Below are 21,636 nucleotides of genomic sequence, written 5' to 3'. Positions count from 1 at the left end.
ATAAGCAACCTTATTGACAAGAATGTGGTAATTGCTGGGGGCTTTAATACCCCACTTACAACAATGGATAGATCATCTAGACACACGGTCAATAAAGAAACAAGGGCCCTGAATGATACATGGGATCAGATGGACTTGACAGATATATTTAGAACTCTGCATCCCAAAGCAACAGAATATACTTTCCTCTCGAGTGCACATGGAACATTCTCCAAGATAGATTACTTACTGGGTCACAAAACAGCCCTACATAAGTATACAAGAATTGAGATCATACCATGCATACTTTTGGACCACAATCCTATGAAGCTTGAAATCAACCACAGGAAAAAGTCTGGAAAACCTCCAAAAGCATGAAGGTTAAAGAACACCCTACTAAAGAATGAATGGGTCAACCAGGCAATTAGAGAAGAAAATAAAAAATATATGGAAACAAACGAAAATGAAAATACAACAATCCAAACGCTTTGGGATGCAGCGAAGGCAGTCCTGAGAGGAAAATACATTGCGATCCAGGCCTATCTCAAGAAACAAGAAAAATCCCAAATATAAAATCTAACAGCACACCTAAAGGAAATAGAAGCAGAGCAGCAAAGACACCCAAAGCCAGCAGAAGAAGAGAAATAATAAAGATCAGAGCAGAAATAAACAAAATAGAATCTAAAAAAACTGTAGAGCAGATCAATGAAACCAAGAGTTGGTTTTTTGAAAAAATAAACAAAATTGATAAACCTCTAGCCATGCTACTCAAAAAGAAAAGGGAGATGACCCAAATAGATAAAATCATGAATGAAAATGGAATTATTACAACCAATCCCTCAGAAATACAAGCAATTATCAGGGAATACTATGAAAAATTATATGCTAACAAACTGGACAACCTGGAAGAAATGGACAAATTCCTAAACACTCACACACTTCCAAAACTGTAACGGGAGGAAATAGCTTTAACATACCCACAACCAGCAAAGAAATTGAATCAGTTATCAAAAATCTCCCAATAAATAAGAGTCCAGGACCAGATGGCTTCCCTGGGGAATTCTACCAGAGATTTAAAGCAGAGGTAATACCTATCCTTCTGAAGCTATTCCAAAAAATAGAAAGGGAAGGAAAACTTCCAGACTCATTCTATGAAGCCAGTATTACTTTGATTCCTAAACCAGACAGAGACCCAGTAATAAAAGAGAAATACAGGCCAATATCCCTGATGAATATGGATGCAAAATTCTCAATAAGATACTAGCAAATCGAATTCAACAGCATATAAAAAGAATTATTCACCATGATCAAGTGGGATTCATTCCTGGGATGCAGGGCTGGTTCAACATTCGCAAATCAATCAACGTGATACATCACAATAAAAGAAAAGATAAGAACCATATGATCCTGTCAATCGATGCAGAAAAAGCATTTGACAAAATTCAGCACCCTTTCTTAATAAAAACCCTCGAGAAAGTCGGGATAGAAGGAACATACTTAAATATAAAAGCCATTTATGAAAAGCCCACAGCTAACATCATCCTCAATGGGGAAAAACTGAGAGCTTTCCCCCTGAGATCAGGAACACGACAGGGATGCCCACTCTCACCACTGTTGTTTAACATAGTGTTGGAAGTTCTAGCATCAGCAATCAGACAACAAAAGGAAATCAAAGGCATCAAAATTGGCAAAGATGAAGTCAAGCTTTCATTTTCTGCAGATGACATGATATTATACATGGAAAATTCGATAGACTCCACCAAAAGTCTACTAGAACTGATACTTGAATTCAGCAAAGTTGCAGGATACAAAATCAATGTACAGAAATCAGTTGCATTCTTATACACTAATAATGAAGCAACAGAAAGACAAATAAAGAAACTGATCCCATTCACAATTGCACCAAGAAGCATAAAATACCTAGGGATAAATCTAACCAAAGATGTACAAGATCTGTATGCTGAAAACTACAGAAAGCTTATGAAGGAAATTGAAGAAGATATAAAGAAATGGAAAAACATTCCGTGCTAATGGGTTGGAAGAATATTGTCAAAATGTCAATACTACCCAAAGCTATCTACATATTCATTGCAATCCCAATCAAAATTGCACCAGCATTCTTCTCGAAGCTAGAACAAGCAATCCTAAAATTCATATGGAACCACAAAAGACCTCGAAGAGCCAAAGTAATTTTGAAGAAGACCAAAGCAGGAGGCATCACAATCCCAGACTTTAGCCTCTACTACAAAGCTGTAATCATCAAGACAGCACGGTACTGGCACAAAAACAGACACATAGACCAATGGAATAGAATAGAAACCCCAGAACTAGACCCACAAAACTATGGCCAACTAATCTTTGACAAAGCAGGAAAGAATATCCAATGGAAAAAAGACAGTCTCTTTAACAAATGGTGCTGGGAGAACTGGACAGCAACATGCAGAAGAATGAAACTAGACCACTCTCTTACACCATTCACAAAAATAAACTCAAAATGGATAAAGGACCTGAATGTGAGACAGGAAACCATCAAAACCCTAGAGGAGAAAGCAGAAAAAGACCTCTCTGACCTCAGCCGCAGCAATTTCTTACTTGACACATCCCCAAAGGCAAGGGAATTAAAAGCAAAAATGAACTATTGGGGCCTCATGAAGATAAAAAGCTTCTGCACTGCAAAGGAAACAATCAACAAAACTAAAAGGCAACCAATGGAATGGGAAAAGATATTTGCAAATGACATATCGGACAAAGGGCTAGTATCCAAAATCTATAAAGAGCTCACCAAACTCCACACCCAAAAACAAATAATCCAGTGAAGAAATGGGCAGAAAACATGAATAGACACTTCTCTAAAGACGACATCTGGATGGCCAACAGGCACACGAAAAGATGCTCAACGTTGCTCCTTATCAGGGAAATACAAATCAAAACCACACTCAGATATCACCTCACGCCAGTCAGAGTGGCCAAAATGAACAAATCAGGAGACTACAGATGCTGGAGAGGATGTGGAGAAATGGGGACCCTCTTGCACTGTTGGTGGGAATGCAAACTGGTGCAGCCACTCTGGAAAACGGTGTGGAGGGTCCTCAAAAAATTAAAAATAGACCTACCCTATGACCCAGTAGTAGCACTGCTGGGAATTTACCCAAGGGATACAGGAGTACTGATGCATAGGGGCACTTGTACCCCAATGTTTAGAGCAGCACTCTCAACAATAGCCAAATTATGGAAAGAGCCTAAATGTCCATCAACTGATGAATGGATAAAGAAATTGTGGTTTATATACACAATGGAGTACTACGTGGCAATGAGAAAGGATGAAATATGGCCCTCTGTAGCAACGTGGTTGGAACTGGAGAGTGTGATGCTAAGTGAAATAAGCCATACAGAGAAAGACAGATATCGTATGTTTTCACTCTTATGTGGATCCTGAGAAACTTAACAGAAACCCATAGGGGAGGGGAAGGAAAAAAAAAAAAAAAGAGGTTAGAGTGGGAAAGAGCCAAAGCATAAGAGACTCTTAAAAACAGAACAAACTGAGGGTTGATGGGGGGTGGGAGGGAGGGGAGGGTAGGTGATGGGCATTGAAGAGGGCATCTTTTGGGATGAGCACTGGGTGTTGTATGGAAACCAATTTGACAATAAATTTCATATATTAAAAAAAATAAAACAATAAAATACAAATACTTCTCAAAAAAAAAAGTATAGTTCAAAAAAAAAAAAAGAGTGAAAATGGACCACAATCATAAAACAATGTTTATCAAACCAAAGTGATCTATGAAACGCAATAGATTTTTATCCCATTTTGAAAGGTCCTGTGTTTGGCAGCAGAGTATCTGCAAGGCTATGGGACACACGCACTTTCATACTGTTTGCTTCACCTTCAAAATATACCCAGATTCTCACCACCTAGAGGTATCACCAGTGCTGACTTAACACCATGGATTCTTGAATCACCTGAATAGCTTGCTAAATTGTCACTGCTTCAACCAGTGCCCCACGAGAGTCAATTCTTAAACAGGAGCCAGTGAGTTGTCCAAAATGTAAAAAACAAATCATGTCCTTTCAGAGCTTATAACTCACTTTACCACTAATAAATGAAAAGCTATAGTGTGTTCACGGATTGGAAGGCTCACTATGCTCCAATGTCAATTCTGTTAGTTCTCCTCAAGTTGATCTATAGATCCCATACAATCATAGGCTAAATCCCAGAAGCTTTTATGAGATAGAATGATTCTAAACGGAGGAGCACAGGACCTAGAATATCCAAAATAATTCTGAAAAGAGAATGAAAGTGAAGAACTCACATTACATGATTTCAAGGCATGTAATCAATCAACAACAATCGAGACAGTGTGGTAATAGCAAAATGATAGACACAAACTACAGAATAGGGTCCAGAAATAGATGGGCACATTCATAGTCAAATGCCTTCCAACAGGGGTGCCAAGGCAATTCAATGGAGATAAAGTACCTTCTTCTCAATAAATGGTACTGGAATAATAAAGCTCCATAAGATGGGGGGACGGGTGGGGGGGGAGAGGGAGGAGTTTCCTTGAACCAACCACAACTTGTATCATAAACAAAAATTAAACTCAAACTGATCATAAATGTAAATGTGGAATCTAGAACCATAAACTTCTAACAGGTAACATAGGAGTATATTTGTGACCTTGATTAGATGAAACAACAAAGAAAACCCATAAAGTCTGATATTTTGATAAATTGTAAATTGATCAATTAAAAATGTTTGTTCTTAGAAAACAGCATTAAGCAGGTGGGAATGCAAACTGGTGCAGCCACTCTGGAAAACAGTATGGAGGTTCCTCAAAAAATTAAAAAGAGAACTACCCTATGACCCAGCAATTGCACACTACTAGGTATTTATCCAAGGGATTCAGGTATGCTGTTTCAAAGGGGCACATGCACCCCCACGTTTATGGCAGCACTATCAACAATAGCCAAAGTATGGAAAGAGCCCAAATGTCCATCAATGGATGAATGGCTAAAGAAGACGTGGTATATCTATACAATGGAGTATTACTCGGCAATCAAAAAGAATGAAATCTTGCCATTTGCAACTATGTGGATGGAACTGGAGGGTACTATGCAAATGAAATGACGCTCAACATCATTAGGCACCAGATTAAATACAGGTACAATGAAATACCTGTACATACCTAGCATAACAGCTTAAACTGAAAGCCAAACCAAACAAAAAACCCACTACTTCCCCCCCACCGCCCCCGGAAACTGCCAATACCAAATGCTGGTGCAGATTCACAGCATCTAGAAATCTCAATGGCATGGCCACTTCAAAAACAGTAGAGCAGCACCTTGTGATGTTAAACATGCACTTATTACAAGACCCAGGATCCCACACACTCTCAAGCATTTTCTCAAGAGAAATGAAGGTATGTGTATAGGCAAAAAGACTGAAAAATGAACATTCAAGCAGCTTTATTCACAAGGCCAGAAGCTGGGAGCAACACAAATGTCCAACCGGTACACAGATCAACAAATTGTGACAGAGCCATGCAATGGGACTGACACATGCAACAACAGGGACGATCTCAAATGTATTACGTGCGTGAAAAGTGTGATGGCCTTCAATGCCCCATGTGATATGTCCTCTTTCACCTATTCAGCCATACTGGCCCTCTGTTCTTGCTGTTGGCAGGATGCCTCGGGTACCACTCTGCCTCAGGGTCCTTGCACTGGCAAGTTTCCTCAGCATGAAGTGTTCTTCTGTAGACACCAGCAAGTCTTCTGTCCCCACACTTGTCAAATGCTGTCTCCAAATATTTTCTCAGAGAAGCGTATCTGATCAACTTATTTAAAATTAAAATCGATCCTTCACAACGCGTTCCTTGTTTCATTTCTTCTATGTCGATTATCAAATAACAAAGTCTTTTAATCATCTTCCATCACCTGAATGTAAGCTACATGAGGGCAGAAATCTTTGTCGGCTCTTTACGTGGTAATTACACCAGGGCACGGAGCGCCTCAGGAGCTCAATATGCCAGTTATGAATAAACACTTCGCAGGCAGGAATACAAGTATAATAACCACTATGGAGGACAGCATTGAGAGTATTTAACAAAATGAAACTGCATTTAACCTCTGACCATTTTAGCTTATAGTTTCACCCCTACAATCATGTCATTGTAAACAACCCAAATGTCTTTCAATAGAAGGCTGATTAAATTACCAACAGTACTTTTACATACTAGACCACAATGAAGCTATAGTAAAAAATGAGGATGCTTTTTAAGTCTCAATATGGAAAAATGTCCTCTTTAGGAAAAAACTTTAAAGCAAGAATATATGGTATGCTATAATTGTTGGTTAATAATGGAAGGAGGAGCGTCCAGGTGGCTCAGTCGGTTAAGTGTCCAACACTTGGTTTCCGCTCAGGTCATGATCTCCTGGTTCGCGAGTTGGAGGCCCACATCCGGCTCTATGCTGACAGTGCGGAGCCTGCTTGGGATTCTCTCTCTTCCCCCTCTCTCTGCCCCTCCCTCGCTTGCTCTCTCTCAAAATAAATAAATTTAGAAAAATCAGCATTAGTGGTAAACAGTGTAAACCAGCGTTAAAAAGTAAAGTTTAACTTGATCTAAACCTTTTTCTACTTTTCTGAATGTATGGTGTCTTTATAAGCTTCTTAAATCCACCGTAATACAAAGTGAGGAGCGAACTGAAGGCTCACCTGAGATGTGTTCATTTTCTGCACCTCTCGGGAGACCGTGAAGGGTCTGGCCTGCCCGGCGGCTTCTAAATTCACTTCCACAAAGTCTCAGCACCCCAGAAGGAGAGGAGGCTCCCTCCAGGAATAGGGCGGCTGGACCCTGGAAAAGGGACGGGAATGACTGTGCAGAGCCAACGACTGTCCGTAAGTGTCCCTTAAGTGATCGTGGGGGCATAAGCCTGCAGGTTTCTAAACTTTTTTCCATCAAGTTAAAAAAACAATCAGCTAATGACTACAGTATACGAAAGGATCAAGCACTGCTCTTTCATCAAAATTAGCACAGAAAAAAGACGCAGGCTCCATCTTTATCCAGTGTCTTCGTAAGACTACTTTACCCCTTGCGTGAGCGAAGCCAGGAAGCGAAGCAAAAGGGACAGCGCCGTGGACACCCGGCTGGCCCCCTCAGACTGTACGATCTCACCCATCTGAGACTCGGATTTCACACCGGGGTAACGCGTGTGCCGGTACCTGCACCTGGCAGTAGGGTAACCGCTTCCCAGGTGAGCTCTCACCTAACTCTCCGAGACACGCCCACAAGCGGACATTACCCTCACTCCTATCGTCAGTTCCAGAAGACCTGCCTCTTTCCGAGGTTACTTCTCTCGCCCCGGTTACAGGTGACAGACCTGGAATCTCCCTGGCCTTTGCGGCTCGCAAACTCGGGCTCCACCGCAGACCCCCCTCCCCCCCACCACCACCCCGCGCTTGCCAGCACATTCGCTGTCAACGTCGGGAACGCGCTTTCCCTTCCTGCCGCCCGCAGAGGTCCGCCCGGGTCGGGATGCAGGCCGTGCCCGGCACACGGTTCCGCACACCTCCGCCCGCACCGCGCCCCGACTGCACACGGGGCTCGGCCAGACCCGCCCACGGGGAGCGCGTGCCCTGGAGCGCGCCTCGGGCTCCGGACTTCCCGCCAGTGGCTTCCGGGTAACACCCACCGCCCCCACGCCAGCCCAACGCCCCGCACGGGTTCCACAGACCCTCCGCGCCCTCACCCCAGGTGTGCTCCTTGCAGCCTGCCTGACCGAGAAAGTTCTGGGACCTGCTCCGCGGGAAGATGGAGATGCGTAAAAACGCGGCGGGCCTAGGACGGCATTTGCGCAGAAGAAGACGACCCAGAAGACCCGTTCCCAGAGTGCTGCGCGGTGATCCGTGTGGATTGGACTACATTTCCCATAGGCCTCTGCCCTCGCTTCTTGACTTGATCATGCAGTAATTTCCCCTTTGGTGGGTGGCCGTTTTTCTGCCCACGTTCTTTTATAGCCCCTAGATGTTGTAGATTCAATGTGACCATCGTAATCCAATCAATGCTTGCCCCTCGATGAGATCCCGACTGTAAAAACAGCAGCTGCCACAGGCTCTGAGGACAACTTGAGAAATTTGAACACGGATTGGGAATTAGAAATATTAAGGAACATACGATTACTCTCGCATGGTGTGAAAATAATATAAGAATCACATAGGAAATATACGAATTTATTTAACGGCACGAATAGTGAAGTGTTTAAGATTGAAATTGTACGTTTGTAAATTGGCACTTCCTGAAAGCAAAATCAGACAGCATATATGGCAAAGAAAACTTTTTAAATCAAAGAAAAGGTGCTTATTTTGCTGTATTCCAGTTTTCTGTATGGAAAATAGTACAGAGAGAGCAAAATTTTAAATGGGATCTTCTTCACTAGCGTGCTTATTGAACTCAAAATGGCCAAGAGAAGTCAAGGGACATAAACATTTCTCTTAAGATGAAGGTTGTGAGATGCATATGTTACTAGAAAATGGAGGACAGAAATCCAATAAAAGACCAACAATCTTTTAACCAAAGGGAAGAAACAAACAGGGGAAATGCAAGTACACGTTTCAAAAGTAATTAATACGTAAAACATTACACAAAGCAAAGTAAAAATGATCAAGCAGATGTTCAAGGAGCAAATCTATTCTTATCCATCTTCTAATCTCCTCTCCCTTGGTGCACATTCTATCTCTCCATTCTGTGCCTGTTCCTAGAAGTCCATCCACATGCCTTTACCCCAGACTTCCTGATCACCAACTTTCCAGCCTATTCTTTCCTAGGCCTCTATTACCATTGAGCAAGGAACCGTTGACCATAAATCAGCATTAAAGTCAAGACATCCCTTCTTCATCAAACACAGACAACTAAAATACCTCCCCAAATTCTGTGCACTGGGCGGATTTGCCCTCACCACACCCTTTCAGGGTGACCCCTGAGTGTGGCCGTAAGCGAGCAGCTTTTCACTTACAGCTGATCCCACCATACCGTGCAGACACATCTATAAACCAGTTTTTTCCTCCTTTGTTAGCTCAGTATAGTCAACTCCCTATAGGGCCGTAAGAAGAGTTGGCAGACAAGGAGTTGAGGAGTAGGACTAGTTATCACTCAAATGTAAACTATTTGCTCATGCAGATCACTTACATCTTTTGGTCCTGTTTCGGTCAGTCTTGTATTTACCATTCATTTTACCATTCATTCATAGCACCACACACAGATTGTCACAGTTAATGATGGACAATTTCCGTCACATAGTCGCTCACCATCCCATAATCAGTAATTTAGTGTGTAGCAGGGCACAGTATCAAGATAGAAGCTGCTTGTTTCGATGGCGAAGGCTCAGCAGCAGCAGAAAGCATGCTTCGCTCCAGAACTCTAGGAGTTTGGACTACACAGACATCTACAACGCCATTGGGTCTACTGGGGCATATGGCTCACAGGACAATGCAGCTTACATCATGTTCTAGATCACCTGCAGAACTTTGTTGCTCCAACAAATACGTCGGAGTAGCTTGTCCAGAAGTGTTGTAACTTGCCTCCAGAATTCGACAATGTCCATCCAACTGGCTGCGTCCTCTATGTGGTGGAGAGCAAAGATGATGCAACAGATTGTTTCACACTCTTGAGGAGCTATTTGAACGTACTCCAGACTACTAAACCTCTAGAGACTTCATTTTTATAACAGTTCTTTCACTTCTCAATGCTACTTTCCACTGGTTGTTATGAATGCTTTTCGCTTAGAAATCTAATGTGTTTCTGTTTCCCGTTCACCGGTTTTCCGATTAACACAATGTCATCTATTATAGACCAGTGAAATATTATAATATTACAATAAATTGTATTACGATAAAGGAGAGATGATACAAGCTTCTCAAGACAGTGATCATGCTCAATTGTCCCTTACAGAAACAAAGTATCTTCTGGTTTGCCATATTGATGAAGACAGAGGCATTAACCCTTGGTTAAGGAGTAGCTTGGTGGGTAAAATGCTAAATTGACTAAAGGTACCCCGTCTGGAATCGTATTCATGCATGGCACTCTTACCGGATTAAGTTCATGGTTCTTGACTTACTTTCTAAAATCATCTGGCTTTCATCAGCCACAGAGTTGAAATAAATGGGGAGGTAGAGAAACTATCACCATAGCGAATTCTGAATTTTTGTTGGTGGCACTAATCTCCACTGTTCCCTCCAAAATATGGTAGTGCTGCGGTGGATGTCCAAGAACGTCTTCCTAGACCTTCCTGCCTCATTAACTCTATTTCATTGGTGAGGAAACCTATGCAGAGATCAGCTCATTGTAGGATTAAATTGTAGAGTGTATGTAGTCATAAACATTCTGGGCCTGTGGAAATAACCACAAACTGTATCCACTTCAAAGTGAAACAGTTTCCAGCAAGATTCTTCACTCTAACTGGAGGGATATGATCACATTTTAGATCTCAAGGGAGTAGTATCACTCCATAGTCGGTATATAAGAACAACAAAAATCATATTTAGATACCTCCTCCCCTCTCCAGAAAAATGCAGACACCTTGGTGTATGACCATATGGAATGCTTATGGAAAGATTCCTTCTACATACGTGCATCTATGATGTAGGAAACTTTAAGAAACCTAGGCTGTCCTTGAGTTGACGCCTCTAGTCTATAAACTGGATTGTATCAGAAAAATGGGAAAGAAGCTATAAATGTCTATTATGGTGACTTCTGTTATTTTATTCATCATTCGTCCTGAAAATATATGTATATAATATATACTTTGAAGTACCATGAGAAAGTCAGTTTCTAATTCATTTCGATGGATCTAATAATCAAGTAACCACCAAGACAAATCCCTACCCGTCTTTTGGTTCTCAAAATTTGCTACAAATTGATTATATCCAGTGAGTTAAAAAAATCATGTTTTGGTTCTATTGGAGAGAGATTTATTTCATTGATATGAAATAAAGCCTTGGCAGTGGGATTTTCCTCGCTTGCCCGAAGGGGTACTAACGTAAAAGCCTATTTGAGAACCACTACTCTAGCTCACATCACAGATAGACAATCTGCCTCTCCTGCTGACTGTGTTAATTGCACTCATCTTTCCACTGAGAGTTCATTGCTGTCACCAGGGATCCGCCAATCCTAATGAGCTCAATTCCCAATGAAATCCAGGGACCTATTTCAATAGATGTCTCTGTTGCCATCATTTTCAACCTAAAAATATGGTCATCATAGAGCTGCTCAAGGTCTTAGGTGCCTCCGTCTTCAATGCATTTTATGTTGATTAAAGGAGTGTTCTTCAGGCCTCTTGGGGACCTGTTTAAGGAGTGCTGGGCATCATAAGTAATATATTCACTCTTTCATTCCCATCACCATGAACCTTCATTTTACTCCTTTAAGTGTGTCTTGGACATTCTGGAATCTCAGTCCTATATACTGTAGACCAACCCTTAACCCTTGATTCAATAAACCAGTCTGGCATACTGGTAGAGCGACTCCCACAGTCTCAAGGTAACGCATTAATTCCTGAACCCACAGCTGGGGTGGTCATAGCCATAAATATGACTTGATCCGAGTATATTTTATCCTTTCAAGTCTCACATCCTAAGAATCTGTTTAAAAATATACCTGTTGTTGGCTTAGTCAGCTATAGTAAGGTGACAGACATGGAGAGAGCTGCCTTTGAAAGGGGTGTTTATTACCTACATTTCCAAGAGGTGGGGCATACTGTGTCATGCAAGGTTACGTTGGTAAGTATCAGGGTTACCCAGAAAGAGCAAAGGGAGAGCATAGCCCAGAGCCTCTATTACAGTTTCCATGGGAAGGAATGGTCAAAGCAGGGTAGGCAAGTCTGAGCAAGGTTAAAATTGGGTAGTTTGACAGTTTCATTGTGCTCTGGCTATAGGGATGGTTTAGTTGCCTATACCTAACCTACTGTGATTTTTGGGCAGGGTGTGATTATTTTAGGGCATATATATGTATATATTTTCTTTTCTTTTTTTTTTTTGAGAGAGAGAAAGTGTGAGTGGGGGAGAGGGGTAGAGGGAGAGAGAGAGAATCCCAAGCAGACTCCAAACTCAAAGCGGAGCCTGATGCAGGGCTCAATCCCACAATCCTGTGATTATGACCTGAGCTGGAATCAAGAGTCCCACGTGCTCAACCAAAGGAGCCACCCAGGTGCCCCAGGGCAGGGGAAATATTGTCTTCATGTGTGAAAATTAGATAAAGGAAGTATTTGGGGACGGGGTCTTTGGATTTGTTTGTTTGCACATGAAAAGTATACCCTGAGAGGAGCTGTTTACTACTTCTAGGAAATAGCTGGCCTGGGGACAGGCAATCTTTCCAGGCTACCGGATGTCAAAGCATTTTAAGACACAGGAAATAAATAACACGATTAAAGCAGAATCCACTCTCAAATGTGCCACACGACCCTTGTCTATATTATCTGGCAAGATTCTGAAGGATCAGGACACCTGGTGTAGTCTCTTTCTGGAGAAGATCAGTTCCTCTGTGAACCACTAAGATTTCACTCTCCTGATGGATGTAGGGCAACAGGGGGAGGTAAGCAGATAAACAGATAGGTGAGAAGTGATTCCCTTTCTCTTTAAAAAAGTTTTTTTTTTTTTTTTTTTTTTTTTTTAACATTTATTTAGTTTTGAGACAGAGAGAGACAGCGCATGAATGGGGGAGGCGCAGAGAGAGAGGGAGACACAGAATTGGAAGCAGGCTCCAGGCTCTGAGCCATCAGCCCAGAGCCCGACGCGGGGCTCGAACTCACGGACCGTGAGATTGTGACCTGAGCTGCAGTCGGACGCTCAACCGACTGAGCCACCCAGGCGCCCCTAAAAAAGTTTTTTTAATGTTTATTAATTTTTGAGAGACAGAGCGCGAGAGCCCCTTGAGTGCACATCCTTAAATTCATAGATCCTTAGGATGAATATTGTTTCTTTGAAACTTGAAAGCTTTACTGTGAACTGACCTCTGTGTTATTTCCAATTTGGGGCTGTTATGAATAATGATGCTAAGAATATTCTTGACATTTCTTGGGTAAACATATGTCTGCATTCATGTGTATACGCTTTCACATTTGTGCTCTGAGCCCTTTGCCTGGGAAATTGGACTTCCACAGCTTACTGGTTAGGATTACTTATAACAGACACACCTTCAGCAACTTCAAGATCTTTCCAGTTTTGCTAACGATTGTTGCTTGTGGGGAGCTGAGCAGAAGAAGGGGGAGTAAGGGACCCCAGACAGTATCTTCTTCCTCCCTGCTTTTCAAATCCCAGAGTCTCGTCTTAGTGTGACTCAGCTTAGAAAGGGAATCACTGGGAGCACCTGGGTGGCTCGGTTAGTTAAGCGACCAACTTTGGCTCAGGTCATGATCTCGAGGTTTGTGAGTTCAAGCCCCGTGTGGGGCTCCGTGCTGACAGCTTGGAGCCTGGAGCCTGCTTCAGATTCTGTGTCCCCCTCTCTCTCTGCCCCTCCCCCTCACATTCTGTCTCTCTCTCTCTCTCTCTCTCTCTCAAAAATAAATAAACATTAGAAAAAAGAATGTGCACTCAAAATATTTTAAATAGTAAAGTAATAAAAAATTCCCAAATCCCAAACATATTAATGGAGATATTAATAAACTTCTCTTTTTTAAAAGTTTCTATTTAAATTCTAGTTAGTCAGCATATAGTGTAATATTAGTTTCAGGTGTACAATATACTGATTCAACACCTCCATACAAGGTATGCCTCCTTAATTTCCAACATCTATTTCACCCATCGCCTCCTTCCATCCACCCCCCCCCCCCATAACCATCAGTTTGTTCCCTATAGTTAAGAGTCTGTTTCGTGGTTTGCCTCTCTTTTTTTCCCTCTTTGCTCATTTGTTTCTTAAATTCCACATTGGAGTGAAATCAGAGAGTATTTGTCTCTCTTACTGACTTATTTCACTTAGCATAATACTTTCTAGCTCCATCCATGTCATTGCAAACGATAAGATTTCATTCTTTTTTACGGCTGAGTAATATTCCATTGTATATATATATATTATCCATTCATCAATCGATGGACACGGGCTGTTTCCATAATTTGGCTATTGTAGCTAATGCTGCTATAAACATCAGGGTGCATGTATCCCCTTGAATTGCATTTTTCATCCTTTGGGTAAATACCTAGTAGTGCAATTATTGGATAATAGGGCAGTTGTACCTTTCACTTTTTGATGAACTTCCATACTGTTTTCCAGAGTGGCTGCACCAGAAAACCTTCTTATGGATAAATAAAGCAAACTGGGAAAAAAAATAATAGGCAAAATATCAAAGAAAAATATGTGTATGATTGAAATAAAACACAGATACCTGCAACTAATAATTACATATTTACTTAATGTCTGTACAACAATACAAAAATAAAGTCTCAAAATCAAATAACCTATACTATAAGAATATGTTACCTGAATGTAATATGATAAAATTATAAATTATGTATAAAAACTCAGTCAATAAATGCACTGCACTATATTTGGAGACCAGAAAGTGGCACTTTAAGTATGTGTGCCACTAATGTAGAACCTAAGAGAACATTTCTATTCATAATGTCTTATGTTGAATAAACATATTTAAATAAATTCAAAATTTATATTCATGTCTTATATTTAAAAACAAAATGTGTTAACTTTAATAAGATAAACATTTGAAGATAAAGACTTGAACAAGAACAGAGTCAACCAAAGAAGATACATGGTAGATGATGAAATCTGAATAAACACTATAAAAGGATAAAACAAAACAAAAAAATCAAATAGTGTTTGTCAATAAAATTTAATTGAATAAGAAATTATAAGACTAAGAAAACCAGAAAAGGAACAAACGATATTAATAACATAAAGGGATAAAATTTTGTGATCACTCTAGATTCAAAACTAATAACAGAATAAAGTAGACAACGTTACGCCAAGAAATTAAAAAATAGTTACAAACGGACAAGTTTTGGATGAACGTGTTTTAAAATATAAAACATTATTTTGGATTCTACTCCCCACATAAATTCTACTTGCATAAATTATGACAGAATTTGTGTATTTAGAGACATTCTCCAAATACAGAACACGTAAAAAGATCCAGAAAAAATAAAGTTAACTCCTAAAGTTATTTGTAAGCTAGCAGCAAATTAATTGAAGTACTGATATCAAAAAGAATGAGTAAAGGACAGTCAATAAGCTTAGAAGCCACTTTCACTATTTAGAGAATTTACAAACGTCTGGGGTCCTGGAGTTCAAAGTTTATGGGTCATATGTTTGAAGAAGACGAAAGATAAAGCTTGGTGGTGTTCCAAAATGATGGGCCAATCAATATGAGATTCTTTGTAAATTCAAGATCTCTCTTAAAGAAAATAGCTTTAGCGCTCTGAAAATGGAAAATACTTTATCCTGTACAGTACAAACATAGATATTTCAGCCTACTTTGTCTCAAGAGCATTCCAAACCACAAACCCACTATTATACATATATATGAGTATAATTCACACAACGTATGTGGTACCAACATACAAACTCCAAATCTGTTCACCAGGAGGTTGGTAAAAATGAATGAAATTCCTTTGCACAATAATTTAAAAGCAACACTGAAAGAATTTTCAGGGATATAATTCCAAGGAATTTGTTTTGACAGTCAAATTCTACAAAACATACCATGAAACAAACCTTTATGATGAAAATTAAAAGATAAAAACAATAGCAGAATTAGAACAGATATTACACTATTGGAACTATAGATAATGGGAACATTGTATAGAAAAAATATATGTTTAATCTGCCTAAATAAACATATTAAAGTCAGACTCACAGTCTGAATAATCTTCTTAGTAAAATAAAATGTGGGAAATATGGGAACTGCAAAATATAAAATCTAGGGCATAGTAAATGTGGGGAGTCTAAAATGATACCCCCACATAAAAAAGGAAAATTTAATGTGCACAAGAATTAAATTTACTGCACAGAAGGAGACAGAACGGAACATGTATATCTTCAACTTGGTGTTAAATAGGAAGAAAACCAATTTCCGTTAAGAATTCATGACCAGCAGAGTCATGTCACCAGGATGGTGACAAAGGTCATTCCTGACTTCACTCCCTCTCACAAGAAGAATGACTAACAACTATTCATGAATAAGAGGCCAATGAGAGAATTCTAGAACACGGGAGTGAGGCTGAAGAACCCCCTGCACCACAGAGACTGAAACAGACTGTGTTAGAGGCGTAAAGGAAATGAATGGATGCACACTATTGTGTTGCCCCTCCCCCATGCTGGCGCAGTACCAGGCACAGAGGTTTCTTCTAAGCCTATACCTCCAGTGGGAAAACAGAGCCCAGGGTTGATATCCAGCCCCTTCAGTGTTGTGGATCACTTTGTGGGGATCCCTACTCTGGTCTGGCCCCACAGGTCTGTCCAAGAATATTACCAACAGACATGTCCAGAAATCTAAACTGAGTTGACTGGCGAAGTATCTGCAAAGGCAAACCTATAAATTCTGGGAAAGAAGCCTACTTTCTCAAATGCACAGATACCAACATAAGGAATCAAGGATCAAAAAAAAAAAAAAAAAAATTAGGCAAACAGGACACTCTCAAATGAAACTAATAAAGCTCTATTAACTGACCTTATAGAAATGGAGATCTATGAACTGCTAGACAAAGAATTCAAAATAATCCTCTTAAATAAGTTTAGGAAACTACAAGAACACACAGAGAGCCAACTAAGTGAAATGAGGAAAATAATGCATGAACCAAACAAAAAGTTCAACAAAGAAATAGAAACCATTAAAAAAAACAGAAATTCTACAGCTGAAAGATACAATGGTTGACTGAAGAATTCAACAGCTTCAAAAACAGACTGACCCATGCAGAAGAAATAATCCATGTCTTGGAAGATAGGATATTTGAAATTTCCAGTCAGAGGGGAAAAGAATGAAAAAGAGTGAAAAAAAAAAAAATCCAAAACCTGTGGGATTTATAGGGCACAATGAAGAAAAAAAGAAAGAAACGATATTTGCATTATGGAGATTCCGGAAAGAGGAGAGATAAAGGGATATAAATTATATTGAAAGCAATTATAGCTGAAAACTTCCCAAACCTGGGGAGAGAAATAGACATCCAGATCCATGAGGCCCAAATAAGTTGGACCTGAATAGTGCTACCCAGATACACATTATAACTAAATTGTCAAAATTCAAATACAAAGAAAGAGTTTTGAAGGCAACAAAAGAGAGATGTTACATACAAAGGAAGCTCCATAACACTATAGGTGAATTTTTCAACAGAAACTTTTCAAGCCATGAGAGAATGGGATGACATTTCCAAACTACTGAAATAAAAAACCTTTCAACCAAGAACTCTACACTCAGTGAAGCAGTCGCTCAGAAATGAAGAAGGGAGAGAGACTTTCCCAAACAAACAAAAGCTGAGGGAGTTCAACACTGTTAGACCTGCCTTACAAGAAATGCTAAAGGGAGTTGTTTGGCAGTAAAAAACATGCTAATTAACATCACAAAAACATTAGAAGCTAGTGTAAAACTCCTTGGTAATGGTAAATATGCAGTCAAAGTTAGAATTTGCAACATGACAGTGGTGTGTAATTCACTCACAACTCTAATTTAAAACAAAAAACAAACATAGCAAAAAAAAAGCCATTACTGCAATAATCCGTTATTAGTTACACAATATAAAAAATACGCAAATTGTAACATCAGTAACCTAAAGTATGAGGCCAAGGAGTAGAAGTGTAAAGCTTAGAAATTTTATTGAAGTTAAATTGTTATTAGTTTATGTTCTAATTTTAAGACATTTTATGTAAGACTCAGGGTAACCACAAGTGAAAAACCTATAGTAGCTACACAGAAAATCTATGATAAAGATGTCAAGTATAGCGATACCTAAAGACATCAAAAAACACAAAACACAACACAAAAAAGACAGCAGATTAAGAAACAAAGAACAATAGATCTACAAAATAACCAGAAAGCAATTAACAAAATGGCAATAGTAAGTCCTTATCAGTTAATAATTACTTTACACATAAATAGATTATTCTCCATTCAAATATATAGAACAGACGATGTTTAAAAAACAAGATCTAATGATATGCTGCTTACAAAAGACTCACTTCAGCTTTAAAAACACACATAGACTGGAAGTAAAGGGATGAAAAAAGATATTTTAGGTGAATAGTAAGAACAAAAAAAAAATAGTTAACTATACTTATGTAAGACAAATAGACAAGCTGTCTATTGAATTCTTCAGTTCAATCATTGTGTTTTTCAGCTGTAGAATTTCTGTTTTTTTTCTAAATGGTTTCTATTTCTTCATTGAACTTTTTGTTTTGCTCATGCATTATTTTTCTCATTTCACTTAGTTGTCTCTCTGTGTGTTCTTGTAATTTACTAAACTTATTTAAGAAGATAATTTTGAATTCTTTATGTAGCAGTTCATAGATCTCCATTTCTATAAGGTCAGTTATTACAGCTTTGTTAGTTTCATTTGGTAGTGTCCTGTTTGCCTTATTCAATACATAAAGCAGATATAACAGTCAGAAATATTTAGGTACCCCAAATTGGAGTATCTAGATCTATAAAGCAAACAGAACTAAACAGGAGAAATAAACAGCAAAACAATAGTTGAGAACTTTAATACCCCACTCTCAACAATGGATATATCATCCAGACAGAGAATCGGTAAGGAAATAACAGATTTGAACAACACTATAGAGCAAATGGACCCAATAGATAGATACAAAATATTCGGACAATAGTAGGATATACATTCTTATCAATTACATATGAAACATTTTCTAAGATAGACTATATGAAACAAGTCTTAACAAATTCAAGAAGACTGAAATCTAGCAATTATCCTTTGTGACCACAAAGGCACGAAACTAGAAATCAATCACAAGAAGAAAACTGGAAAATTCACAAATACATTGAAATTTAACAACACTGTATTGAACAACCATTGGATCAAAAACTAAGAGTTAATTCTTTGAAAAGATGAACAAAATTGATAAACTTTTAACTAGGGGAATGTAGGAAAAAAGAGAGGATTCAAATCAATAAAATTATAAATGAGAAATTAACATTACAGCAGATATCACAGAATTACAAAGGATCATAAGAGTTTACTATGAGCAACTATACATCAACAAAATAGAAAATCTAAAAGAAATGGAAAAATTCTTAGAAACATACAACCTATGTTTGTTGTATGAATCAGGAAGCAATAGAAAATCTGAATAGAACAATTGTTAGTAAGGAGATTGAATCAGTAATCAATAATCTCCCCAAAAAAGAAAAACCTAGGACCAAATGGATTCATTAGTAAATTTTACCAAACATTTAAAGAAGAATTAATGTCAATTATTCTCATATTCTTCAAAAAAAAATTAAGAGTAGGAAAACCAGACTCATTTTCAAAAACCAGCATTACACTGATAACAAAGCCAGGAAAGGACACCACCAGAAAATAAACCATAGGCCAATGTCTCTTACAAATGTGAATGTAAAAATTCTCAGTGAAATACTAGCACATCAAATTCAGCAACACATTAAAAGGATTGTTTACCATGATCAAGTGGGATTTATACCTGGAATGCAAGGATGATTCAACAAACATAAATCAATCAATGATATATCACATGAAATGAATGAAAAAAAAATCATAGGATAATTCCAATACACAAACAAAGCATTTGACAGACTTCAACATTCGTTCATGATAAAAACTCAACAGAGTGGGTATAGAGGGCACATATCTCGACATAATGAAGGCCATATTTGACAAAGCCATAGTTAAATGCATACTTGATGCTGAAAAGTTTAAAGCTTTTCCTTTAAGATTAGGACCAAGACCAGGGTGCCCTCTCTCACCACTCCTATTAAACATAGTGCTAGAAGTTCTAGCCAGAGCAATCAGAAAAGAAAAAAGAAATAAAAGACACCAATTATGAAAGGGAAGAAGTAAAATTGTCTCTATTTGTCGATGACATGATTTTATATACAGAAAATCCTGAAGACTCCGCCAGAAAACTGTTAGATCTAGTCAACAGATTTAGGAGAGTTGTAAGATGCAAAACTAACATACAACAATCAGTAGTGTTTCTATACACCAACAACAAATTATCTGAAAAATAAATAAAGAAAACGATCTCATTTATAATAGCATCAAAACCAATGAAACACTCAGGAATAAATTTAATCAAGGAGGTAAAAGATATCTATTCTGCAAACTATAGGATATCGATGAAAGAAATAGAAGAAGATTCAAATGAAGGGAAAGATATCCTGTGTTCATAGATTGGAAGAATTAATATGTTAAAATGTCAATATCACCAAAAGCCATCTATAGACTCAATGCAATCACTACCAATGTGCCAATAACATTTCTTACAGAAGTATAAAAAAAATCCTAAAATGTGTATGGAATTATGAATAGACCCCGCATGAACAGAGCCATCCTGACAAAGAACAGAGTGGAAGTCATCACATTTTCTGATTTCAAGCTATACTATACAGCTTTATTAATGAAAAGAGTATGGTAGTGGCATTGAAACAGAGCAGAGAAAAAACCCCCACAAAACAAAAAACCAAAACAAATAACCAAATTTAAAAATTGGCAAGGACCCGAATAGGCATTTTCCCCCCCAAAGAATATCTGTGAATCACCAATGAGTACATGAAAAGTTGCTCAATGTCACTAGTTATCAGGGAAACGCAAATCAAAACTCCAATAACATATTACCTCACACCTGTTACAATGGCCATCATCCATCGACAAGAACAATGAGCCTGCTTCTAATTAAGCCGTTAATGAAAATGTGGCGTTGACTTTACCACATCCCTATTGGACTTCGGATGTCTGGGAACATCTGCCCAAATCAGAAAAGCCAAAGTGTAGTTCTGGCCTCCTTCTAACTGTGAATAAGACTTGCTTTCTCACCCAATACTTAAACCAAACTTTTAGACTCATCACTAAGAGTTTGGTGATGAGCACTTTTCATTATGCAGTGAGTGTCCCGTTTGCTTAGGTTGCTTTCAGCCTGTTCCTGCAGATGTACGCCATCACTAGGAGCCATCTGAAAACTGGACAGGCATTTGTTACATTGTAGCTTCTCAGACAGAGGAACTCATTTTATCTCTGCCATCTGCTTGAGCAGCCTGTAGACAGCAGGAGCCAGCAGGAGCCGAAAGTGGCACTCGTGACCCGGGTCTCTTGCATTATACACGGAGAAGCACAGATCTGTCAAAGTCTAGTCTGAAAGAGAATCAAGCCCCCTGACCTGGGGACCAGAGCTCCACCGGCAATACCCCAGGACGCACCCCTGCCCCCAGCCATTTCTCCAAAGCCTCATTATCCTGGCCTTTCAGACATGATGCCTCTTCCTTTCTTGGGCATGCTGGGAAGCCCATGTGTGATGATTGTACAATTAACTGAGTGCATGTATAAGGAGCCTAAACAGGCCCACGTGCGCTGATGAACTTGAATTTCACCACGGCCTGATTCAAATCAGCAGACTGCACGTCTCTGAGGAGCAGCTATGTTAGACACGCTGCTTTTGCAGCCCTTTGGTGGTCTCTCTGTGTTACTTACAGCAGAGAGCC

At 39.1% G+C, this 21,636-nt stretch overlaps 1 protein-coding gene across 5 annotated transcripts in view; it reads right to left on the bottom strand.

The window, feature by feature from the left end:
• LOC109275505 (uncharacterized) overlaps positions 1 to 7,836 on the bottom strand; it is a 73,100-nt gene extending 65,264 nt beyond the window's left edge. For 2 of the 5 annotated variants that reach the window (XR_002084200.2, XR_002084201.2), the window contains exons 1-2: positions 7,726 to 7,836; positions 6,692 to 6,830 (exon numbers count right to left, since the gene is read on the bottom strand). Coding sequence is in view for 2 of the 5 variants with exons in the window: in XM_019463743.2 (XP_019319288.2) it covers positions 6,692 to 6,830; positions 7,066 to 7,155 (229 nt within the window). In the remaining 3 variants the exon portion in view is untranslated. Of the gene's footprint in view, positions 1 to 5,930; positions 6,518 to 6,691; positions 6,831 to 7,065; positions 7,394 to 7,725 lie in introns of those variants that run through there. The other 3 variants (XM_019463743.2, XM_019463744.2, XR_002084202.2) reach the window with 2 other exon arrangements.
• Positions 7,837 to 21,636: the final 13,800 nt, after the last annotated feature.

This window comes from Panthera pardus, unplaced genomic scaffold (assembly GCF_024362965.1).
Source record: "Panthera pardus isolate Hobbes unplaced genomic scaffold, ASM2436296v1 HiC_scaffold_20, whole genome shotgun sequence".
Taxonomy (NCBI): Eukaryota; Metazoa; Chordata; class Mammalia; order Carnivora; family Felidae; genus Panthera; species Panthera pardus.
This window is presented reverse-complemented; position numbering and strand designations above follow the sequence as displayed.